Here is a 27,773-nt window from a genome sequence, read left to right as displayed (position 1 = left end):
TGGACAAATACCATGACTTCTGTCCTTTATCTCAGGTACCTGTTGGACAAACATGACCTTGGTTCTTTATCTCGGGTACCTGTTGGACAAACATGACCTTGGTCCTTTATCTCAGATACCTGTTGGACAAATACCATGACCTTGGTCCTTTATCTCGGGTACCTGTTGGACAAATACCATGACCTTGGTTCTTTATCTCGGGTACCTGTTGGACAAACATGACCTTGGTCCTTTAAATCGGGTACCTGTTGGACAAATACCATGACCTTGGTTCTTTATCTCGGGTACCTGTTGGACAAACATGACCTTGGTCCTTTAAATCGGGTACCTGTTGGACAAACATGACCTTGGTTCTTTATCTCGGGTACCTGTTGGACAAACATGACCTTGGTCCTTTATCTCAGATACCTGTTGGACAAATACCATGACCTTGGTCCTTTATCTCGGGTACCTGTTGGACAAATACCATGACCTTGGTCCTTTATCTTGGGTACCTGTTGGACAAATACCATGACCTTGGTTCTTTATCTCGAGTACCTGTTGGACAAATACCATGACTTCTGTCCTTTATCTCAGGTACCTGTTGGACAAACATGACCTTGGTCCTTTATCTCGGGTACCTGTTGGACAAACATGACCTTGGTCCTTTATCTCTGGTAGCTATTGGACAAATACTTTGACCTTGGTCCTTTATCTCGGGTACCTGTTGGACAAATACCATGACCTTGGTCCTTTATCTTGGCTACCTGTTGGACAAATACCATGACCTTGGTCCTTTATCTCGGGTACCTGTTGGACAAATACCATGACCTAGATCCTTTATCTCGAGTACCTGTTGGACAAATACCATTACTTCTGTCCTTTATCTCGGGTACCTGTTGGACAAACATGACCTTGGTTCTTTATCTCGGGTACCTGTTGGACAAACATGACCTTGGTCCTTTAAATAGGGTACCTGTTGGACCAATACCATGACCTTGGTTCTTTATTTCTGATACCTGTTCGACAAATACCATGACCTTGGTCCTTTATCTCGAGTACCTGTTGGACAAATACCATGACTTCTGTCCTTTATCTCGGGTACCTGTTGGACAAACATGACCTTGGTTCTTTATCTCCGGTACCTGTTGGACAAATAACATGACCTTGGTCCTTTATCTCTGTATCTGTTGGACAAATACCATGACTTCTGTCCTTTATCTCAGGTACCTTTTGGACAAACATGACCTTGGTCCTTTATCTCGGGTACCTGTTGGACAAATACCATGACCTTGGTTCTTTATCTCGGGTACCTGTTGGACAAACATGACCTTGGTCCTTTATCTCAGATACCTGTTGGACAAATACCATGACCTTGGTCCTTTATCTCGGGTACCGGTTTGACAAATACCATGACCTTGCTTCTTTATCTCGGGTACCTGTTGGACAAACATGACTTTGGTCCTTTAAATCGGGTACCTGTTGGACAAATACCATGACCTTGGTTCTTTATCTCGGGTACCTGTTGGACAAACATGACCTTGGTCCTTTAAATCGGGTACCTGTTGTACAAATACCATGACTTCTGTCCTTTATCTCTGGTTCCTATTGGACAAATACCTTGACTTCTGTCCTTTATCTCGGGTACCTGTTGGACAAATACTATGACCTTGGTCCTTTATCTCGGGTACCGGTTTGACAAATACCATGACCTTGGTCCTTTATCTCTGGTAGCTATTGGACAAATATCATGACCTTGGTCCTTTATCTTGGGTACCTGTTGGACAAATACCATGACTTCTGTCCTTTATCCCGGGTACCTGTTGGACAAATACTATGACCTTGGTCCTTTATCTCGGGTACCGGTTTGACAAATACCATGACCTTGGTCCTTTATCTCTGGTAGCTATTGGACAAATATCATGACCTTGGTCCTTTATCTTGGGTACCTGTTGGACAAATACCATGACCTTGGTCCTTTATCTCGGTATCTGTTGGACAAATACCATGACTTCTGTCCTTTATCTCAGGTACCTGTTGGACAAACATGACCTTGGTTCTTTATCTCGGGTACCTGTTGGACAAACATGACCTTGGTCCTTTATCTCAGATACCTGTTGGACAAATACCATGACCTTGGTCCTTTATCTCGGGTACCTGTTGGACAAATACCATGACCTTGGTTCTTTATCTCGGGTACCTGTTGGACAAACATGACCTTGGTCCTTTAAATCGGGTACCTGTTGGACAAATACCATGACCTTGGTTCTTTATCTCGGGTACCTGTTGGACAAACATGACCTTGGTCCTTTAAATCGGGTACCTGTTGGACAAACATGACCTTGGTTCTTTATCTCGGGTACCTGTTGGACAAACATGACCTTGGTCCTTTATCTCAGATACCTGTTGGACAAATACCATGACCTTGGTCCTTTATCTCGGGTACCTGTTGGACAAATACCATGACCTTGGTCCTTTATCTTGGGTACCTGTTGGACAAATACCATGACTTCTGTCCTTTATCCCGGGTACCTGTTGGACAAATACTATGACCTTGGTCCTTTATCTCAGGTACCTGTTGGACAAACATGACCTTGGTCCTTTATCTCTGGTACCTGTTGGACAAACATGACCTTGGTCCTTTATCTCGGGTACCTGTTGGACAAACATGACCTTGGTCCTTTATCTCTGGTACCTGTTGGACAAACATGACCTTGGTCCTTTATCTCGGGTACCTGTTGGACAAACATGACCTTGGTCCTTAATCTCGGGTACCTGTTTGACATACATGACCTTGGTCCTTTATCTCTGGTTCCTGTTGGACAAATACCATGACTTCTGTCCTTTATCTTGGGTACCTGTTAGACAAATACCATGACCTCTGAATCTTCTCAAACAGGAGACATTTTTTTTTATGCCTTGAACTATTTCCTCTTTACCATGTGAGCTAAATAACCAACAATAATTGATTTATTTTGAATTTATTTGATGCCTGAAAATGAAACATTTACAAATGGAATGATTTATATTAGCAAATGCATTGTACATGTATATTGTAAAACAGTTTATTTGTATTAGCAAGTAATTTAAAATATTTTTTTAAGATACCTTTGTACAAAGTAAGGAAATTCTGGTCATAAAAAAATTAATTGAAAACAAGAATGTTGAAGAAAAAAAGAAGAAAATAAAAAAAAAAAGGGATCAAATAATGCCATATTTAATTTGCTTTTATTCCATTCCATGCTCTCAAAAACTAACATGATATAGACTCAAATTCAAACTTACTTGGGATGTAACATGCATCAGGTGCAACCCCGTCCCTAAACTGTTGTGTTGGTGCTGTTTATACAGTGTTTAGAGACAAGTTAAAACAGAAATAAGTAAGGCTAACAAAATCTGTCATAGTTTAAGATAAGCATTCATGTAAAGTCATGATTATGTGTTTGAATTTCTGAGTTACATGAAAATGCCTTGGATGTCACTCCTCACTGAAAAAAACAAGAAAATATTCAGATTTTAAATAACTTGGTAACACGTTCATCAAAATACAACCTTGGACAAAAAGGCCAGTCCTGACATACAGCACACATGCCTTGACATTAATGTATGTGAAGTTTCATTCAGGTACATTTGTATCTAACAATGAAGATGATGAACAAAAGGTATATTGTTGATTTAGACAGATTTTGAATTTGACCTGCTAATCAAACATTCAGTCATTATTACTTTTGTCTTGGTCTTAAACTGATACACATGCAACACACCAGATATGTATGGTGTGCTCACTTGTGCAATTGAAATGATTCTCTAAAGATCAACCCTAATTTTGAAGCTGCTAAAGCCAAAAGAACATCAGGTATATTATGTTAGGACCAATTCTTTGGTTGAGGTCTGACAAACTGTCATGTACGAGACTGTGTTAGATATTAACCATCTCATAACTCCACCTACATTTATACGATCAAAACTCTCCCACATCAACATACTCTCTATCCCAAGGTCAGTATCTGCCAAATATTAAACATACAGACCATCCTCGTTAATAAAATTCAAAAACTAGAAATACTACCAAATGACACTGGAGCCATCAAAACATCAAACACAGACATAAAGATTATAAGACAAGGACAATAGTTCCTTAAGGATTAGGCCCCTTTTGATCTCCATACAAGGCCTGTAAGTCTATCACAGTAGGGGAATGTTAGACATCGTACAACAAACACATACTTAACATAGCAAAATATGTATAACATTCATATATATACAGCAGAGTTATTCATAATCATTTTTGGTCATTAATAATTTCAATTTGCTGTTTTTATGAAAATAGCAAAAATATTTATATATTAATAACATATCATACAATGTATATTATAATTACATATAATATGTACAATGTATATTATCATTACATGTAATATCTAAGTCCCGATAAATACAGGACAATCATGATCAGCCAGTTTATATTGCACCAACTAAAAGTTTATCGAAAAGAGTGGCATAGCCATTCATAACAAATTGCAAGAGATAATGAGATGTATACTAAAACAGATTTAGCTTTCTATTGGCTGAAGTCAAGGGAGGAGTCTGGGGTTAATTTTAATAATTATCCCTAATTTAACGCCTACTCCATGTCAATTACATACATGTATATCATTGGTGTCATTTTTATAATTATCCCCCAATATAATGCCTACCCAATGTCAATTTTACATGTATCCCTCAATATGACAAGAGATCCCAGAGGGATCTTGCCACCCACCATTGAATGATCTTTATAGGTGCCATGTCAGATTGATTTTCTCTCTATTTTTCCCTTCCTCTTACTAATCTGTGTAAACTGAGAAACATCCCTCCAGTACTTTTCAAACAAGCCGACTTATATATGAAATTTGAGATTTAGTGATAATGGCTGTCTGTCGACAATGTTGTTTCAGATTGGTCCCAAAATGCAATACGGCAAACCAAGGGGAACCTGCATATGAAATTTGAGAAAGATTCCTTATCGATAACAAACTTCAATCGTCAAAATCCAAGATGGCTTCCTGTCAGCCATGTTGTTTTCAGAGTGGTTCCAAAATGCAATATGTATAACTAGGGACCAAGGGGTACCTACATTACAGATTCAGAAAGACCCCTTCAGTACTTTCTGAGAAATAGCGATAACAAACTTCAATTGTCAAAATCCAAGATGGCTGTCTGTCGGCCATGTTTTTATCCGACTGGTCCCAAAATGCAATATACATAACTATTGACCAAGGGGTACCTACATATGGAATTTCAGAAAGATCCCTTCTGTTCTTTCTGAGAAATAGCGATAACAAACTTCAATTGTTAAAATACAAGATGGCTGCCTGTTGGCCATGTTGTTTCTTGATTGGTCCCAAAATGCAATATTCAAAACTAGGGACCAAGAGGAACCTACATATGAAATTTGAGAAAGATCCATTCAGCACTTTCTGAGAAATAGAGCTAAGAAAATTCAACTGTCAAAATCCAAGATGGCTGCCTGTCGGCCATGTTGTTTTCCGATCGGTCCCAAAATGCAATATGCATAACTACAGAGCAAGGGAAACCGGCAAATGAAATTTGTGAAAGATCCCTTCAGTACTTTCTCAGAAATAGCGATAACAAAAATTGTTTACGGACGGACGGACGGACCACAGACGCAAGCCGATTTGAATAGCCCACCATCAGATGATGGTGGGCTAATAAAAAATTACCTCACTAGTAGTGTACAAAGCCATGTACTTATAACTTAATAACTAAGCATTTTTTCCCCCTTATATCAGTTAGGGATCAGCAAAGGTTTAAGATATGAAACTTTTGAAGCTTCAGTAAAACCAACTGTATATTACTTGACCTACTTAACATAAAACAACTGAATCACAAGAGAAGTATCCATTATCCACATATCCATCAAAAACAACTAACATAAATAGTTCTCTCACACACATTCTCCTTATTTCTATAATACTTCTAATTATAATAAAATGATTGGATGATAATTAAAAAGTAACAAAATAAAAAACAGCACAGCATTATGACAAGTGAGACAGAGAATTCATACCACATATTAATAATAGGTGGCATGTGCAGTAGAACAATGTTTTTGGCTTAAAATTCTGTCATTTCAGAAATTAGAATATTTCTGGATGAATCAAACAAATGTCAGTAAATGAAACAGAGTCTCTAACGGATGTCAATGAAACAATGGAATCTACATCTTTGTGAGACATCAGTAATGAATTCTGTATGTGGGAGCTGTGTCTTTGGGAGATGTCAATAAAGTAATGGAATCTGTACATGTCTGAGAGATAGCAACATTTTGCGGTTCTATTAGAAAATATTCTATTTACACTAAGTGTATTTAGAAATATCTATAGTGTGAATGTACAAGATTATTCTTGCCAAAAATTGAAAGTAAAAAAAATGTCTTGTATTCAAGTTATCCGAGTCAAAGTGTCTGATTTGTCTTGTACTGAAGGAAAATGTTTACTTCACTAGTATTACTCATCAAAAAATAAAAATCTTACAATAAAGCAAAACAGAGAGTAAAATGGCATATATAAGTAATAGATGTCAACAGTATGTTTCTTTGATTTAACACATTCACTGCACAAAAGTATCATTAAGATGTAGTCCCGACTAAATGTCTCATTAAAATTGTAGAAAATAAAAACATATTGCACTGATAGCACCACACATTTTGATAAACACACTGTTACAACAACTTCTGTGCTTCTGTAAAGTCTGTGTCGTAATATTGACGGAATGAACGTTCATCCTTACAACACTTCATGGCATGGTAAGTGTGAATTAAAAGTCTTGGAAAACGTGAGGTAAAATATAACACAAATTGGTCAGGTACAGCTCCAAGTGAGTTCTTCACATTGTCAGGAAGCTCACGATAATGGTGCTTCTGTAATGATTACACAAATATTTCTGGGCTATTATTAATGTAAAAATGAGGATAAATATACAACACCAACACTTTGACTTCTTAATGAGCAGGGTTTGTACTTAAGTCTATATTTACATGTTAAGACTATTGGAATGTAAGTTTGTTTCCGATGTAGGAAGGTTCAATACAATGTGATGGTGTTGATACAAGTTTCAGTACTATAAGCTAGAAAATGTCATATACTAACCTTGTTTCTCATAGCTCGCAGTAAATCTCTCACATTCTCTCCTTTGTAAGTTCTAAATTTTCTGAGATCTACAAAACAAATTAGGACCAGTAGTACAGTTTCTGCCTGTGACAAGAATTTGGACAATGTAAACGTTTTCATTTGTAAGGTGAAATCATATTTGACATAATACGAGGGAATTAATGGCAAAATCATGCTATTATGTTATTATTTACCATTTTGTAACTCTACTGTAATGTTTTTTCGCCAGTCCTTCTTGACGACTTCTGACCCTCCAGCCTCTAACTTCTGTACCACCTCACACTGTTCAGTTTCCTTTTCAATCCTGTCACTCACATCCTGAAACATAAAATGTCACATTTGTTCACAAATTTTACTTAGGGTTGGATAAATGTGGTAATAGGAATCTCAGGTGACAGAGGATGGGAGGGCATATGATGGGAGTTACAAAACACAAGTCCTCCTACAATATCATCATTATTTTCAATGAGCTCATTTATGGTTAATTTTATGGGGATGACAGGTCAGGCCAGACTGAACACGACAAAGCATCATAATTGGGATATGTACCTTTGTAAGTGATCTTACAAAAATGAATACATTGTACCTGGAAGAACATCATTTGCTTTTCCCTGCTCCAAAAAAATGGATGTTTTAACATCATCTTTGCTGTTGGTCTTCTAGATGGTTCAAAACTCAAGGCTAATTCTATTAAATCTCGTCTTGTGTAATAATCTGAAAGTACAGCACAACTGCTTTGTTATTTCATAATGCCCAGTCATGACATAAAACAATTTAAGATTTCTCATATTTCTATTTTTCATTCATCTTTACATTATACATTTCAATATGAGTAGTGTTGACTGCAAAGACAAGTCTTAAAGGTGAATTTCCTTACCTGGAACAGGTAGGCTGTCTAATTTTCTTACCTGACAAAGGTAGGCTGTCTAATTTTCTTACCTGACACAGGTAGGCTGTCTAATTTTCTTACCTGACACAGGTAGGCTGTCTAATTTTCTTACCTGACACAGGTAAGCTGTCTAGATAGTGGTCTCCTGCCATTATGTTGGCCTGTCGTCGTAACGAGTCTCCAAATGGATGTTTTCCTTTAGTGAGTACATAAAAAAAGACACATCCAGCAGAAAATATGTCAACACTGCATGTCTGAAAAAGCAAAATAAAATGTTACAAAATGCAATAAAAGAATGCTTGGACAAAGATACTCATTACAAGTGAAAACAAATTGACCTATTGGTAAGATACCATACATATGAGTACTTCATTTCTTTATGTGTATAGAATGCATTACATATAAAAACATAACTATGTTTTTACTTTAAAACTACAGAATATCAGTAAAGAGATGACATAACAGTAACATTGATATATCGTAGTAAGATAACTTATTGTTACATTGATATATCATAGTGATATAACTTACTGTTACATTGGTACGTAAACTGTATATCGTAGTGAGATATATCACTGTTACATTGGTACGTAAACTGTATATCGTAGTGATATAACTTACTGTTACATTGGTACGTAAACTGTATATCGTAGTGATATAACTTACTGTTACATTGGTACGTAAACTGTATATCGTAGTGAGATAACTTACTGTTATGTTGGTACGTAAACTGTATATCGTAGTGAGATAACTTACTGTTACATTGGTACGTAAACTGTATATCGTAGTGAGATAACTTACTGTTATGTTGGTACGTAAACTGTATATCGTAGTGAGATAACTTACTGTTACATTGGTACGTAAACTGTATATCGTAGTGAGATAACTTACTGTTATGTTGGTACGTAAACTGTATATCGTAGTGAGATAACTTACTGTTACGTTGGTACGTAAACTGTATATCGTAGTGATATAACTTACTGTTACATTGGTACGTAAACTGTATATCGTAGTGAGATAACTTACTGTTACATTGGTACGTAAACTGTATATCGTAGTGAGATAACTTACTGTTACATTGGTACGTAAACTGTATATCGTAGTGAGATAACTTACTGTTACATTGGTACGTAAACTGTATATCGTAGTGAGATAACTTACTGTTACGTTGGTACGTAAACTGTATATCGTAGTGATATAACTTACTGTTACATTGGTACGTAAACTGTATATCGTAGTGAGATAACTTACTGTTACATTGGTACGTAAACTGTATATCGTAGTGATATAACTTACTGTTACATTGGTACGTAAACTGTATATCGTAGTGAGATAACTTACTGTTACGTCGGTACGTAAACTGTATATCATTGTGAGATAACTTACTGTTACGTCGGTACGTAAACTGTATATCGTAGTGAGATAACTTACTGTTACGTCGGTACGTAAACTGTATATCGTAGTGAGATAACTTACTGTTACATTGGTACGTAAACTGTATATTGTAGTGAGATAATTTACTGTTACGTTGGTACGTAAACTGTATATCGTAGTGAGATAACTTACTGTTACTTCGGTACGTAAACTGTATATCGTAGTGAGATAACTTACTGTTACATTGGTACGTAAACTGTATATCGTAGTGAGATAACTTACTGTTACTTCGGTACGTAAACTGTATATCGTAGTGAGATAACTTACTGTTACGTCAGTACGTAAACTGTATATCGTAGTGAGATAACTTACTGTCACATTGGTACGTAAACTGTATATCGTAGTGAGATAACTTACTGTTACGTTGGTACGTAAACTGTATATCGTAGTGAGATAACTTACTGTTACATTGGTACGTAAACTGTATATCGTAGTGAGATAACTTACTGTTACATTTGTACGTAAACTGTATATCGTAGTGAGATAACTTACTGTTACATTGGTACGTAAACTGTATATCGTAGTGAGATAACTTACTGTTACATTGGTACGTAAACTGTATATCGTAGTGAGATAACTTACTGTTACATTGGTACGTAAACTGTATATCGTAGTGAGATAACTTACTGTTACGTTGGTATGTAAACTGTAATCTGAGGATATGATAAAGTATATAATCATACCACTCTTTTATTCTCCTCCAACATTTCTGGGGCGATCCATCCATCTGTTCCAGCTGCTCCAGATCTACGGGAAAATGAAATTCGACCTGCTGCCAACTTCTTACACAAGCCAAAGTCTGAGATCATAGCCCTCACCTCACCTTTAGCATTGGGCTGGGACAACAGCACATTGTGGGGCTTGATGTCTCTGTGCACTGGATAGTCAACACACAATTATCACATGTTTTATTACAACTATGGTGGAAGAAAAATTAACCATCCCTCCTGTATAAATACTGACGTACACATTCTTTACAACCTTGTTTATTATAATTAGCAGGTTTAGCGTACACTATTCCTGCCTTTACTACCTCTACATATTTAGTCTATATATTTATGCAACACAGCATCAATTTTTATAATTGGGTATGTAAGCATTCCTCATTGACTTCACACTTATATCACTTACAATATGAGAAACTACCCACCAATGTCAAGGGAATGCAGATGTGCTATGCCTGACATGGCCTGGAATAGCAAGGTCAGAGGATCTAGCATCTGAGAATAAGCAGATCTGTCCTCCACAAAGTCTTGTACAGTAGCCACACACAACTCCAGGGCTATGTATCGGAACTGGCTATCGGCCTCCTTAAAAACACAAAATAAAATAAAACAGGGTTCTTTTACAAGAATTTCCTAAACAAACCAACTTTGTGAACTATAGCTACCTCAAGTTGATAGATTACTGTATTGACCTTCAGCAAGGTTAATAAATGACAACATCACATAAAAAAGACTGAGGCAAAGAAATTCAGGATACAAAAGACACTATTTCCGAGATGACTTATATTTGACAGACTAATGTTTATTATTCTATCTTAAGTGAACTTATATTTAACATCTGATGTAAGTTAGGTAATACCATGGAAAAGTATCTGATGACATTGGGGTGCTGATCTGATTCCCTCAAAAGCTCCACTTCGCGGTCAGCGAATGTAAAACATTCAGGAAGTAGTCGTTTGATGGCCACATCTCGATTGTCAAACCGGCCCCTATTACATACATGATAAAGTGTAAGGCTTTCTAAAATACCAACATAATTATTCCAATTAAAAAAATACTATTAATTCAAAAGTGGTAAAAGTGATTTAGAAGTTTTGTAAAAGTTTAGGTATACCAAGTTCTGACCAGAACACAAACAAAACTGTTACAAGAGTTCACAAAATAGCTCTGCAGTCATTAAAGATGAGTAAATTACATACTATGTACACATTTTACAAATAAATAAAACAAGCTTCCATGGTACAAGGTACCTTTACCATATCTATGTTGATCAAGTTTTGTTGAAAACTGTTTACTACTTGTCAAGGTATAGTTGTCCAGACAAACAGGACGATTACGATGTAACCCTAACTTCATTGTAGGATTAATGAGTCATTATTGTAATCAGCATACCATAGTATTTCCTGTACAAGTCTCAGAATACTTCCCAATGACTGACAAAGTATTACCTGTACACAAATGTTCCCTCGCAACCATGGCCCAGCACATCATTAGGGTTAAAAGCTATCTTTCCAACCTTGATATGGCCATTGGGTAAACCTGTTATTTTGTCAAGAAAATATTTGTGTACATCAAATGTATCACTAACTGTCGTTTTTTACAATTTACAGTCAAACCTCTTTAACTTGAGTTTCAAGGTAGACGTTTTGGTATCTATTTAACTTTTGACAAATCTCTTTAAAGAAAGAAGCCTATTTGATTTCAAATAATAATTACAACAAACTTTTATCTATTATAAACAATATGTTTAATACATTTGTTGTATTTTATGCATTACTGTTGTATGGTTTTGAAATCGAGTATACCTGTGATTGGATTCGTTTCTGACATGTCATTTGTAAGTGAATGAGACACAAGAAGCGCACAATTTCAGTATTTTAAAATTAATATTCCTTTAAGTAATTTCTGTCATGGTATGTAAATTATATTATTGTAACACATACAGTGTAATCAAAATCCAATATTCGAATACATATATAGATGTAACAGCACAGGCCATGTGTTACATAGTGTGCTAGTACACATCAATCTTTTACAACAATCATGACGTTTAGTCACGTAAATAAGATCCAACAGTTTTAAAACCATAACCTTAAATCACTTATCACAGTTCTGAATCAACACAATGTCAATGTTCACAAACTGGATTGGTATGAGTCCTGGACATAATCCACACCTTATCTAGCCATAGTTGTGATTTCAGGTGTGTTGGATAAGTTCCGCCTGATCGCGCATGGTGACCCAGACAAGTCAACAGTGTTGGGATCATTGGTATAATTATCGCACAAATTTAATCATCAAAGGGCTGATACAAGTGCTGTTTGTCAATAGCAACAGTGTTGGATCTTAATTTAAATGGGTTTTACAGTAACAATAGTCAGTTTGTTTAATTCAATAACAAACAGAAGCAAAAAAAGGATACTTAAATTGTAATATACTGAGGTGTACGGTAAGTATTTTGTTGATACATTTTGTTTAAAAATAATGTTTTCAACTTCAGGTTATCCGGTCCATTTTACATGGGTCTTATGATATCGAGACCAACATTTTCCTTCGGGATAACTGTTTTTATCGGATTATCCGAGTTCAAGTTATCCAAGTTTTTTTTTACTTAGAACATCCGAGTTCAAGTTATCTAAGTTTATATTGCTTAGAAAAAGAAAGTTTTGGCCAGGACCAGAGTAATATTTCAAGTTAAACAGGGTCTTCGAGTTATCCAGTTCAAGTTAACAAGGTTTGACTGTATAAGTTTCTATGTAAACTGTTTTGTAAGTATGGCTTACATCAACTGACTAGTGAATTTAAATGGTCAAGTCAAGAAAGTTTAAAGACATCTATCTGATTTAAGGTACCTTGCAATCCAGAACTCTCCCAAAACCTATAACTGTAGTAAGCTACACAGCCGAAATCAGTTCACTAGTTAAAAAAACTGAACCCAGTGACTATATGAATACCAGGTGATTTCTTTTTAAAACCTTTGTACAATTCCTGATCAGGAATTAATTACTGGTAACCAAGAACATGGGTCAGAGTCATGCTTTTTCACATGTTCTTTCATTAAACTAAATATCACACAGAAGTTCATCCTGCCAAATCTGTTTGTAATGGACTATGGTTCTTCAGAAGAAATTATTGAGGTAAAAAGCTTTAAAGTAGATAAGGACTGGGCACATCAATTGATTGCACAAGTGTTTTGTTTTACTGTTTGAGCCAGCTGTACTTAAAATATCTTAAAATCTATCAATATCTTTCATTACTCACAATACTTGGACCAGGACTTACTGTCATATTTTTCACTAGGTTTTGAGTTTTCACTTCCAGTAAATGAGGTTTGGGCCGACTTTTGGTTCTGGCCTATCAGCTGGTGTTCCCTCAACATTCTCTTGATAGATAGCTCTTGTTGCTAGATAAAAAAGGAAAACCACATAAAGAAACAAGACCTTTAGACTGATGTAGATAGGAAGCTGTGAACCTACCAGATTATGTTTTAATGACGACGTACCAGATTATGTTTTAATGACAAACCAGATTATGTTTTAATGATGACGTACCAGATTATGTTTTAAAGATGACGTACCACATTATGTTTTAATGACGACGTTCCAGATTATGTTTTAATGACGACGTACCAGATTATGTTTTAATGATGACATACCAGATTATGTTTTAAAGATGATGTACCAGATTATGTTTTAATGATGACGTACCAGATTATGTTTTAATGATGACGTACTAGATTATGTTTTAATGATGACGTACCAGATTATGTTTTGATGACATACCAAATTATGTTTTAATGATGACATACCAGATTATGTTTTAATGATGACGTACCAGATTATGTTTTAATGATGACGTACCAGATTATGTTTTAATGATGACGCACCAGATTATGTTTTAATGATGACGTACCAGATTATGTTTTGATGACGACATACCAAATTATGTTTTAATGATGACGTACCAGATTATGTTTTAATGATGACGTACCAGATTATGTTTTAATGATGACGTACCAGATTATGTTTTAATGATGACGTACCAGATTATGTTTTAATGACGACATACCAGATTATGTTTTAAAGATGACATACCAGATTATGTTTTAATGATGACGTACCAGATTATGTTTTAATGATGACATACCAGATTATGTTTTAATGATGATGTACCAGATTATGTTTTAATGATGACGTACCAGATTATGTTTTAATGATGACGTACCAGATTATGTTTTAATGATGACATACCAGATTATGTTTTAATGATGACATACCAGATTATGTTTGATGATGACGTACCAGATTATGTTTTGATGACATACCAAATTATGCTTTAATGATGACGTACCAGATTATGTTTTAATGATGACGTACCAGATTATGTTTTAATGATGACATACCAGATTATGTTTTAATGATGACGTACCAGATTATGTTTTAATGATGACGTACCAGATTATGTTTTAATGATGACGTACCAGATTATGTTTTAATGATGACGTACCAGATTATGTTTTAATGACGACATACCAGATTATGTTTTAAAGATGATGTACCAGATTGTTTTAAAGATGATGTACCAGATTATGTTTTAATGATGACGTACCAGATTATGTTTTAATGATGACGTACCAGATTATGTTTTAATGATAACGTACCAGATTATGTTTTAAAGATGATGTACCAGATTATGTTTTGATGATGATGTACCAGATTTTGTTTTAATGATGACGTACCAGATTATGTTTTAATGATGACGTACCAGATTATGTTTTAATGACATACCAGATTATGTTTTAATGACGACATACCAGATTATGTTTTAAAGATGATGTACCAGATTATGTTTTAATGATGACGTACCAGATTATGTTTTAATGATGACGTACCAGATTATGTTTTAATGATAACGTACCAGATTATGTTTTAATGATGACGTACCAGATTATGTTTTAATGATGACGTACCACATTATGTTTTAATGATGACAAACCAGATTATGTTTTAAAGATGATGTACCAGATTATGTTTTAATGATGACGTACCAGATTATGATTTAATGACGACAGCAGTAAAATCACGGTATAATTTGGTATAACAGGTGAACAACTAGATTTGACTTAAATCGTGGGATACACAGATACCCATTCTGGTAAGTGATATGGCATATAATGTGACTTTAATATGTAATTATGTCATGTTATCAGATATTCTAAATAAAGACTACTCTCATAATACTCCAAGTCAACAATTTTGATGTCCTTCTATAAAACATCTGTCATGCTATCCAATGGAAACATTAATTTAGATACATTTTAGTACTGTATACCAAGATCAAAAGTTAAATAGAGGTAACAATTCCCTGAAGTGTGAGGTCCATGCATGTAAAATTAATGAAAAATTGTTCTGGAAACTTAATTAAATTTCAGCACTTTAGATAAATCTATTGTTCAAGAATAGAACATCTATGAAATACCAAGTGTATTGTTCATTTACAGAACAACTATGATATATCATATTTTTAAAAATATAGAATAAACTTGTTATTTGCTATCATTTGAAATGTAATATTTCCATACATTTCCAAAATTGTCAGTTTTGCATATTAATCAGCGGCATTCCACTTAAGGCCATATCCTTACACACCACCTGATATTGTGAAAAGAACACACGTTGACACAAAACAGGTTGATTCATCCCCAGAATAGCTTTTCTATTGTGGTAGAAACAGGTCACACAAACTTGTGTTTGTTTATATAGTAATTCTTTCACTCTTGTTAGTTATTTTTCCAAAGTTACAAAACACATGAGCTAAATAAAGCTCGTGTTTTTGTAACTTTGGAAAAATAACTGTAAACTCAAGTGAAATAAATAACATATTTTGTAACCTCTGTTTTACACCTTCTCCATACAAAACAATTTAATTGGTAACATTGAGAATCTGACAACAGGTGTTTACCTTAGGAAAATAGTAGACAATGGTGAGAATGGTGATAACCATTAGGCCGACAGTAATTAAGAACTTGATATCTGAGCCGAGATACTTGGCCAGCAGACTGCTGTCCAGGTCTGTACTGTTGTTGGCTGTAACACTGTCCACTACTGGTGGGGCGGGGATCACTTTGATGTACCCTTCCTCTTCTCCCTCATCTCTGTCATCTGTGATCTGAAATGCTGGTGAGATTCTAGAATTGGATTTGTCCGGGACTTCATGATAACCTGAGATATAAAGAGGTAAAATCACAATGAATCATTGACTAACAATGTTAATTAGAACTATAACACCTGTTATGAAGGGCTGTTTAGTAAATACCAGTACCAGATTAAAGGACAGGACACATGGTAATTTTCATATAAATTCGCATCAGATAACAATTAACCAACCAACTTTGTATAAGCAAATATGACGTTATACCTAAGGTATGTTTTAAGCAGATTCCTCTTGCTTTTATTGTATATTAATGACATTAAATTTTAACTGTAGGCCTAGCTAGGACATCCAATTCACATACTGAAGGCCTACTGCATAGAGCTAGGATATCTACTTCTCATAATGTAGGCTTACTGCATAGAGTCAGGACATCCAACTCACATACTGAAGGCCTACTGCATAGAGTCATTATATCTACTTCTCATACTGTAGGCTTACTGCATAGAGCCAGGATATCCAACTTACATACTGTATGCTTACTGCATAGAGCTAGGACATCCAACTCACATACTGAAGGCCTAGCTACGACATCCAACTCACATACTGAAGGCCTACTGCATAGAGTCATGATATCTACTTCTCATACTGTATGCTTACTGCATAGAGCTAGGCCATCCAACTCACATACTGAAGGCCTAGCTACGACATCCAACTCACATACTGAAGGCCTACTGCATAGAGTCATGATATCTACTTCTCATACTGTAGGCTTACTGCATAGAGTCAGGACATCCAACTCGGATACTGAAGGCCTACTGCATAGAGTCAGGACATCCAACTCACATACTGAATGCCTACTGCATAGAGCTAGGATATCCAACTCACATACTGAAGGCCTACTGCATATAGTCATGATATCTACTTCTCATACTGTAGGCTTACTGCATAGAGCTAGGATATCCAACTCACATACTGAAGGCCTACTGCATAGAGTCATGATATCTACTTCTCATACTGTAGGCTTACTGCATAGAGCTAGGATATCCAACTCACATACTGAAGGCCTACTGCATATAGTCATGATATCTACTTCTCATACTGTAGGCTTACTGCATAGAGCTAGGATATCCAACTCACATACTGTAGGCCTACTGCATAGAGCTAGGACATCCAACTCACATACTGAAGGCCTACTGCATAGAGCTAGGATATCCAACTCACATACTGTAGGCCTACTGCATAGAGCTAGGACATCCAACTCACATACTGAAGGCCTACTGCATAGAGCTAGGATATCCAACTCACATACTGTAGGCCTACTGCATAGAGCTAGGATATCCAACTCACATACTGTAGGCCTACTGCATAGAGCTAGGACATCCAACTCACATACTGAAGGCCTACTGCATAGAGCTAGGATATCCAACTCACATACTGAAGGCCTACTGCATAGAGCTAGGATATCTACTTCTCATACTGTATGCTTACTGCATAGAGCCAGGACATCCTATTGTAGGCCTACAGCACAGAGCCAGAATTGCAAACTCACATACGGTAGGCCTACTGCATAGAGCCAGGATATCAAACTCACATACAGTAGGCCAACTGTATAGAGCCTAGAGCCAGGACTTTCAACTCACACACTGAAGGCCAACTGTATAGAGGAGCTAGGATAACCAGCTCACATACTGAAGGCCTACAGCACAGAGCCAGGACATCCTATTGTAGGCCTACAGCACAGAGCCAGGACAACCTATTGTAGGCCTTCAGCAGAGCCAGGACATCCTATTGTAGGCCTACAGCACAGAGCCAGGACATCCTATTGTAGGCCTACAGCACAGAGCCAGGACATCCTATTGCAGGCCTACAGCACAGAGCCAGGACATCCTATTGTAGGCCTACAGCACAGGGCCAGGACATCCTATTGTAGGCCTACAGCACAGAGCCAGGACATCCTATTGTAGGCCTTCAGCAGAGCCAGGACATCCTATTGTATGCCGACAGCACAGAGCCAGGACAATCTATTGTAGGCCTTCAGCACAGAGCCAGGACAACCTATTGTAGGCCTACAGCACAGAGCCAGGACATCCTATTGTAGGCCTTCTGCAGAGCCAGGACATCCTATTGTATGCCGACAGCACAGAGCCAGGACATCCTATTGTATGCCGACAGCACAGAGCCAGGACAATCTATTGTAGGCCTTCAGCAGAGCCAGGACATCCTATTGTATGCCTACAGCACAGAGCCAGGACAATCTATTGTAGGCCTTCAGCACAGGGCCAGGACATAAACCGTTAACAGCCAGAATACTTGCCTATCATAAGAATAGGTCCTCCTCGACGAATAGTTGAAGCCTTTATCCTCTGCTCATGCATATTGCTATCTATAGTAGGTCCTTCAAGCAAAAGCAGTCCCTTCTCCTTTGGCTGACAAAACAAAGTTATTCCACCATTTTTATCACCTTATCTGACTACAGTAACACTTTAAGTGTTCCTTGGTAGGGTGTTTGAAGGATTTGATAGTCCTCTACATCAGTGTATAGTATCATCCCAGACTGTTAGGTCATAGAGAAGTAATTGTTTCAAGTTTAGCCATGTGACTTTGAAATAGTTGTCATTCAACAAAAAACATTTCAGCAAATAAAACATTACAACACGCTAAATCTTAAAACTATCAGCTTGTTTTTGCTGTGAACATAGTGATACATATCACAAGCAAATTTCTAAAGTCTAATTAGCTTTTAATTAGTTCATTTGATCCTCATCTAATATTTCTTTCAATCAAAATATATACTTACTGCAATTGTGACAGTCTTTTCATCCACAAGTGATGTTAGAGCGAAGTAGCCATGTTCATATTCTCCAACATACAGAGTGGGGCTGAAATCAAGCAGATCAACAGCAGTGTATACACTCCCTGATAAAGCTCCTCAAAACATTTAGTACATTATTATTATATACCTAGAAAGCCTTGCCAACATTCAAGTCTTAGGTTATATTTCTTCTTTGCTTCAAACAATAGCATAACATTAAAATAATACATAGCATTTCACAATAGCATAACGTTAACATAAGATATAGCATTTCAATTGTTTAACCTTAAATTAGTCATTTATATCTATAACTATATTGCCACTTCTACATGACCTCTTTTAAGTTAAGGCAACAGTTACTCAAAGCCACACTCTTCATTTTTTTTGTCTCTGCAAATAAGTCTGAATCTAGTTGCTTAAACCACAAAATGGTTCATTAGGCACAAAAAATACAAATTATTGGTATTTAAGACTACATAAACTATATCTTACTAGAAGATTTTCTTTTGTCCGTGCTCCAGGAACTTGTGTCTCCAGTGATTGGATGAAAGTTGTCCGGTTAGATGTTCGAGTGTTTCTGGAGCAAAGCTCATGAAGGGAACCTTCTGCAGACCGCCATCTTGGTTCATAGTGTACATGGCAACCACAGGTGAATCATAATCCATGTACCACTGAACCTCACCTGTATAGATTGGCATCAAATGGATTTCAGGAATTTACATTTCATTTGTACACTTTGTAGATATAATACAGTAAACTCCTAGAACTATTAAACAGAAAATCAAATGCCTTGGAATTTGGGTTTTTCTGTTATACTGTTAGAGTAATCAGGAACCAATGACAATATGACATCAAATTCAAAATTATTACCAATCAAAATTCATCACTTGTACAAAATAGTAGCTACTGAAAATACACCTGGTCCCTTTGAAAATAGCTTTTCACTATCAATGTAAAACTGTTTGTTTAAATTGTAAGAGATGATTTAAAGTTAAACACTTTATGACCATATATGTTTTTTTTAATGAATTTGACCTATCTTTATGTTATTCAGGAATACCATACAATGTACAATTTTAGCTTCCACCACTTGATATTACCTTTCTTATCTAACCTTATCTAACTAACCTGATTTGCTGTCTAGTGTGACAGTCATGCCATCAGAACTAGCTGTGAAATGCTTTAATTCTGAAAAAAAAAGCAACGATTACTTCGGGTTTCAGCACAGTCTAATGAACCACACAAAAGCTAAAAGAAAAGGTCTCAAGGATCTGCTTCTCTAACCTTTCTATTTAAGTCATCTTGGCAACAGTATTTTCATAAATTTTATAGTACATGTACATGTATACAGTAAACAGTTTATAAGGAAGTGGTCCAATACCTCAGAAAGGTTTAGCACATGGGCAAACTTATTGAAAATATTTCCAAAACATGCAAGAACATCACTATGAAAAAGTTCAAGTTCCATAAGAACAACAGGAGTATGGAATGGTTTGCCTGATCACATAGTAACTTCAAACACACTGAACAGCTTCAAAAATAAACTGGATGACTACTGGAATGGACAGGAAATAAAGTACCAACTACAAGGAATCAAAACGAAAAACAACCAGAAGTGAAATTTAGTACTATAACAACAACACTTATGAGTCAAATGAAGATTCTTAAAAGGCACCTGTGCTGGAAAACATCATTAAAGTATCATTAAGTAAGTAATACATTAATATTTCTGATATTTCCCCTGTTTTCTGTCATTAGTGCTGACAGTACTAAGAGGGTCAACACCCTTCCTTTGTATGTTTTTTATTTCCTAGTCCTATGGATTCATTTGGTTGGAAAACACCCATTAGTCAGGAAATGTTTTAGGCTTTTAAATATCTAACATACAGCAAATAGTAACCCTTATAAACAGCATGTTCTAACAAGTGCACTCAATAAAAATTCTACTCACAAGAAGCTTTTGACTGCTATCCAGCAGACTCCTTCAGCCGTACTGATAATATTATCCTGTTCTAATATATACATATGTTTCGAAAGTTCTCTATTTGTATTTCTTTTCCTACCAAAAGCCAGAGTATGGTTCTCTTGTCTAAATTTTTTTTCCAGAAAAGTTTAAACAGTTTTACCTAGTGAAAGTGTTTCAAGAGTTCTAGTCGAAACTTTAGTGAAGTTATCAGTAAACCTTAAACTGAACTAATAAATATGTTGATAGTTGTTTAGTTAATTACCATAGTCTATTGAATCTTTGGCAACATGTGATGAATAGTCCATGAATGTGGCATTCCATCTGAAATTTAAAAAACAAATCTGAACTGAAGAAGTTCTCTTTAAACACAAAACCTACTTTAATTTGATTTAGCTTGAAACTAGTTTTGAGAAAATCTGAAAATTTAATTTCAATGGCTACATAGAGACAAAGGAGGGATCTGAGCCCAGGATCCTTATGTACAAATATCAGGAGCAATAACCAGTAGTTCCTCTCTCATTGATACCAGTAGTTCCTCTCTCATTGATACCAGTAGTTCCTCTGTCATTGATACCAGTAGTTCCTCTCTCATTGATACTACCTGGTACGCTAGAGACTCATTTTCAGTTGGTACTTTAGATGAAAATGTATAATGAGAATCAAATGTAAATTGCCAAATACTGAAAGAGTGTGACTGAATTATCAGTATTGGATTGACAGACATACAGATGGATAACAGACAGTACAAAACACTGTAATAGGCTTTGGGTAGTGTGGTCCTAACCTTTTTGTTCCCGTCTTTGCATCAAACATTGTAATGGTATACTCTGAAAAGAAACAAAACAAAAATGCATCACAAACAAACAGAGGCAGTTTTGACAAAAGTACACGCTGATAAATACCAATGAACCTACTCCATACAATGTAGTAATATACAGATGGCAATGGCAGGATGAAAGATTAGATTTAAGTTAGTCATAAGTATGTGAACTGTGTATGAAACTGAAGTTAAAACTCATGATAATGATAATATCCTAAAATATGGCATTTTCTTCATTTTTGCATTACTTATCAAATTTATAATGCACTCAAACACACCTAGAACACTATGACAAGAACTTGCATAAACCAGGAAAATGGCATGTTTTCAAAAGACAAAATAACCATTTTCATAATTACATAAAACAAAAATTGTAGAAATGCTTGTGTAATGCATTCAGCTATACATCCCACCAGACATCTATAACCCAAGTTTGGTTGCTCTAGCTTTTATAGTTTGTCAGAAACAGCCTAATATGCAAGAGGTAACCCCAAAACTTTAATATTGAATTTTTTTCCAAAGTCCAGATTTGAGATTTTTGTTTAAGCACTTTGTTTAAATAAATGAAGATAATGTAAAACTTCATCTGATGAAAATGATTAAATACAAAAAATGTGGCTTCAAAATTGTATTTTAGTAAGTGATGAACTTCAGGCGAAACAAAAACACAATACCTCCCTCCCCTGTGTATAGTGCGATAATAACATGTAGTAACATGACAGACTTACCAGTTCTACCAATGTAGATGACATTTTCTGCTTTTGATGGGCAGACTTTCCGAGTTCCATCCATTGACAAGGTCTGTATCTTTTGTCCTGTTACTGCATCAACTGCAATCCAAGTGTCTTTTTTGTGTCCTTCAAAGCAAAGTCAACAAAATTAAGGTTCAAAATATCTTGATGCCAACCATTTGAAATCACATGCATACCACACAGAAGAAGAAAAGTCTTGCTATCTGAAGTCTTATCGTTATGACATACCGGTTATTTTGTTATGACCCAAATATCAGAAAGAATTAGAAAATAAATATGAGTTAGACAAGCATCAATGCACACTTCAGGCCAATATCACATCAAAGTATATGACAGACGTGGACTCTGCCTTTTAACTGACCATGAGGATGGCAGAGTTTGAACATTTCAACATGCCTGGACACTATTTTGTCAACTATTATCGGAAATTTTAACAATATATATCATTACATAGTGATGTAACATACTGAGTATTATTGATGTTGCAGTGCATGGCTAAATAACGGCTATTTCTTGTAGTAAAGATAATATAATTTGAAGGATATGAAAAGATGGTAACAAAAATATTACTAGGTAAAGATAAACATGTAAAGAACTATACGTTAAACAATTTATATGAAAGTGGAAATATCACTTCTGGGTCAATACAACAACAGTAGACAGATTATCAACAGCTAGATAAACTTTCAATTTGAAAATATAAACAACCTTATCTCCTGACCTTCAGAGATAAGCATGCCCATACAACCCCCTTTAGGCAGAAGAATTGTTTGACATTTGAAATAACCCATAAAAAGTTGATTAATTGTATGGACCTCAATTTTGTATTATAGCAAGAATATTATGACCAGATTTTTTTGTGGACAGTGTAATTGGCACTGACTTAAGCTGACAAACTGTTTCTTATGTGCTGTTTTGACATGACACCAAAATCTGCCTTTAATTCTTATTACACATTTTTACCTGTATATAATATTCCTTCATTACTTTTACATGGGGAGGCTGTCACAAGCTGAGGAATGGTGAAGGGCAACTTCTTGATCCTTTCCATACCATCACTTAATGCATACAGACTTCCATCCTTTGGGTCAGGAAGAAAAGTCAACTTTCTGAAAATTAAAACATGAAAATACTATATATGGATCTATGATGAGAATCTTCCTTATCTAACTTATAGTTGCAGTAATTTCTTATTATGTTTTCAATTAAAGAAGTTGTTTGTTATGACAACTGAATATGCATGTAAGTAGTTTTTTCTAGATTGAATCTTGCTAGTGGGTTTATAGTTTCAGTGTTACAAATTAGGAAATAATCTTGGATGTTTTAACACCGCAAAGTGTACACCTCATAATGAGTGTTTGTTAGTTTGAGGTTCAAATAACCATGCCAATTGTGATAAATTCAATGCTGATAGATGATTAACCATGACCAAAGTCCTAGCATCAAAATCAATGAAGAATTCAACAAATAAATGAAGCAATTACCCAGCTGCCACTCCAGTTGGAACCTTAATGACAGGATCTGTAAACAGGTAAGTAGATTATAGCAATGTGTTACATACAAGGTAAACCAAGCTCCCTATTTCTGTGCTTTTAAAACAGTCATTTTATATAAATGTCTTTTGCTACACTCAGTAGCTTATTATTTTCTTCATAAAAATCATATAAACACAACATACAGTGTAACAGGTGTTTATCTACAAAATGTGTATTATAAAGTGTTACATAAATGTTCATTAGTTTTTACACTTGATTTTCTTCTTTCAATATACTCTGTACATGTGTAGCTACCGCATAAGAACTACAAACCTTCACGTAAAGTCCACAGCACTTTGCCAGTGACTTTACTAACAGCATGGAAGTTTCCTATCAAGGTGGACACAAATAACACAGAATCCGGGGCAGTCAATGAATTAGCCTGAAAACAGATCATTTCAAACAAATTATTTCAATGACATGACTAAATTTAGATCCAACACTTACTAGGACAGATTCTGTACCTCAATAAGACATTTTATTAGCTACACACAGAGGTTTCAGTAATTATCATAATAAAAATTCCTGACAGAGCTCATACTCTACTGGTATCAAACTTTTGTGTGTCTTCGTCAATTGAATTCAGAACCATGAATGCCTTCCTATCAAAATTAACAGTGATTTTACCCAGACTAACACAGATACCTCTATAGCTAGGACGTCAGCATTTTTCAGGACAATTTATCCAAAATACTGGCAGATTACATCCATCTTTTATTCAAAGCAGAGTCTATATAAATGTATGTACATACTCAGTATTTTTGACAGACATGAAATCAATCAAGAAATTAATGTACATTTGTAAATTCATGATTCTGTCACAGGTTCTAAAGCTACGCTCTTCCAGGCCTTGGCTCTTCATTCACAGCATCAGCAAGGTTCATCCAACAGTCACATTCCAGTCAATGACCAGAAAGCCATTAACTTGTTTAAACTGTACTTAAACTATATTGTGGATAGGTCAGACTATCTACTATCAATACTATGTCTATTGGAAAAAACCCTATTGTGGTTGTTTAAATATTGTGGCACACTATATCGCAATAGTATTGTTATAGTACTATTGGCAACTTAACTTACCTGAGCTTATATGGCAATTCATGATTTGTTTATTATTAAGGTAGCATACAAGTTTTAAGATGCAAATGTCCTATTTTGTCTCTTTCATCTTATTCAAGAATCTAAAAGGTTCCGTCTCGGCACCCTTTCATTTTATGTTTTTAACTTGTCATTTGCCGCCATATTGCCGCTAGAGGTTTATAAAGCACAGATGACTGAGAGCAAACCTGCATTGATTACCGCACTTGACACTATGTGTGCATGCACCTAAGTGTATTTTGTGATAGCAACTGAATATCATTGTTTGGAATCATGGTAAGTTAAGAGGAGTTCCTTCAATATCAGAAATATCTATAGCTCAGCAACAATTGTTATCAAACTGATGAATTTTTTATCAATTACACCAAATCCTGATGGAAACAATCGCAATCAAACAGTAGTTCAATTTATTGTTACACCCATAATTGCCTGACATGTGCAAATAATGTGACAATATTCTTAAGGCACATTGCACTATATACATGGAAGACAAAGAGAAGAAACTACAGCCAACTTTTCTTATTGCTACTTTCGGCATCAAGCTTACTGTAAGCATGGTCTGTGTTTGATTATTAAGGCAACATTTTACAATACATTAACAAAGTAGTTATTATGACGGCATAAATTTATTGACCTGCTAACTTTTTTTGAATTGGGTATTGAAATGATGCCTTTTTTTTCAAGGTAGGTTATTGATAGGACTGCTGCAATGTTAACCATATAATCATGGTGCCAACTACATGTGCATCCAGGACTTTTGAAAAATCTAGGTGTATTAACATACCAGAATGAAAAGTCACAAAATTTTAATGAATTTTCAAAGAATTTTTATGACTATTTTTGCCAATGGATTGCCTTGAAATTCCACACACTAGCAGAAAATTGTAAGCTCTTTCACCACATAAATATTTTTTGCAGTCTTTTACTTTGCTTAATTCAATTTTCCTGAAATAGACGAATATATGAACCAGTGCCGGCAGCCAGGTTGCTCAAATTGAGTCCCAGTCTGGTCGTTCCAATTTACCTATCCTGGTGCTTTTGATAATCATTACTTATATCTTAACCAAAATGTAACATGCAATATCTCTTGAAAGCAGATAGGAAACATTGACTAAATTATACACATATTATGTAATTATAAGGAAGGAGCAAATAATTCCCTACGTGTGGGAAAATGCCATAAAATCTGTTGAAAAACAAAGTCATATAATTCATTGAAAATTTGTAAAAATGAATGAAATATAAACTAGTAAAAATATTGAGTGTGAGTGCATTTGTCCTGGTTCTGTACCTGTATCGGCAGGGACATATAATGATATACTGTATCGGCAGGGACATATAATAATATATTATACGTCCCTGGTATTGGTATCCCGATCAAACGCTAAGAATGGATATTCACTCTCACACAATTGCAAATAGCAAGTGACAAATCATTGATCTCATATGGAGTTCGATATCGGACCACTTAGCCGTGCCCATGCCCGTCCCATGGAGCTGTCTGGCCCTCTGTGGACGTACCAGGTGGATAGGACAAGACTCAGCATCTTGGGGGGGGGGGGGGGGGGGCACTCTAGGTACCCGGCCACCTGCCCCCTCACTTAGCCTAACACATATTAATCGCAGTGAAAGGGGAGGTTAAACCAGTAATCAACCAACCAAAATTAAACTGATCAAGTATGCATAGGTACTCTAGGTACCGGGCCACCTGCCCCCTCACTTAGCCTAACACATATTAATCGCAGTGAAAGGAGAGGTTAAACCAGTAATCAACCAACCAAAATTAAACTGATCAAGTATGCATAGGTACTCTAGGTACCGGGCCACCTGCCCCCTCACTTAGCCTAACACATATTAATCGCAGTGAAAGGAGAGGTTAAACCAGTAATCAACCAACCAAAATTAAACTGATCAAGTATGCATAGGTACTCTAGGTACCCGTCCACCTGCCCCCTCACTTAGCCTAACACATATTAATCGCAGTGAAAGGGGAGGTTAAACCAGTAATCAACCAACCAAAATTAAACTGATCAAGTATGCATAGAGTTTCATCAAATGCTCGTTTTAAGGTAGCACTTGTTTTCATTCCAGTAAACTTGTGTATGGAAATGAATATAATTGTGCTGCTAATTATAATGAACCCATTATAATTCACCTGTTGAGTATTTCTTCCACACGACACAGCGGATACTGCCAGTACGATGATGGTAAACTGTTTAAGATTCATAATTAGGGCACAGATTGATTATCTGTTATTCGATCATGTACCAAAAAGCTGCACATGCAAACATTCATTTCTCAATATTTCGTGGTCGGATTGTTGTTGGCGTGAAAGTTCCGCACTCCTGGAAAAATGAAAACACGTCGGTAAAAATTATTATTTACAATCTTTATTTCAACGAATAAAAAACAGTTTTCATATAAATTTTAAGAACTTA

The 27,773-nt window shown here is 35.7% G+C and overlaps 1 protein-coding gene across 1 annotated transcript; it reads right to left on the bottom strand.

Moving 5' to 3' along the window:
• Nucleotides 1-5,450: 5,450 nt before the first annotated feature.
• Nucleotides 5,451-27,671, bottom strand: LOC117325197 (serine/threonine-protein kinase/endoribonuclease IRE1-like). Its single transcript, XM_033881228.1, has 22 exons — nt 27,491-27,671; nt 24,511-24,619; nt 24,187-24,223; nt 23,666-23,811; nt 22,679-22,807; nt 21,915-21,957; nt 21,393-21,451; nt 20,293-20,352; nt 19,657-19,846; nt 19,150-19,231; nt 18,667-18,778; nt 16,161-16,420; nt 13,482-13,602; nt 11,648-11,738; nt 11,059-11,188; nt 10,625-10,784; nt 10,158-10,351; nt 8,153-8,294; nt 7,738-7,865; nt 7,346-7,469; nt 7,131-7,198; nt 5,451-6,901 (listed from the first exon to the last, which is right to left on the bottom strand). Exons 1-22 carry the CDS (start codon nt 27,560-27,562, stop codon nt 6,704-6,706), a joined length of 2,655 nt encoding a protein of 884 aa, XP_033737119.1. The 5' UTR covers nt 27,563-27,671; the 3' UTR covers nt 5,451-6,703.
• Nucleotides 27,672-27,773: the final 102 nt, after the last annotated feature.

The sequence above is a fragment of the Pecten maximus genome, chromosome 1 (assembly GCF_902652985.1).
Source record: "Pecten maximus chromosome 1, xPecMax1.1, whole genome shotgun sequence".
NCBI classification, from domain to species: domain Eukaryota; kingdom Metazoa; phylum Mollusca; class Bivalvia; order Pectinida; family Pectinidae; genus Pecten; species Pecten maximus.
This window is presented reverse-complemented; position numbering and strand designations above follow the sequence as displayed.

Coding starts and splice junctions, on each gene's coding strand:
- LOC117325197 (XM_033881228.1), bottom strand. CDS start 27,562: ATGAATCTTAAACAGTTTACCATCATCGTACTGGCAGTATCCGCTGTG. Junction 11,189..11,647: donor GAGGGAACATTTGTGTACAG/GTAATACTTTGT, acceptor TGTATGTAATAG/GGGCCGGTTTGACAATCGAG. Junction 7,470..7,737: donor AGCAAATGATGTTCTTCCAG/GTACAATGTATT, acceptor TTTATGTTTCAG/GATGTGAGTGACAGGATTGA.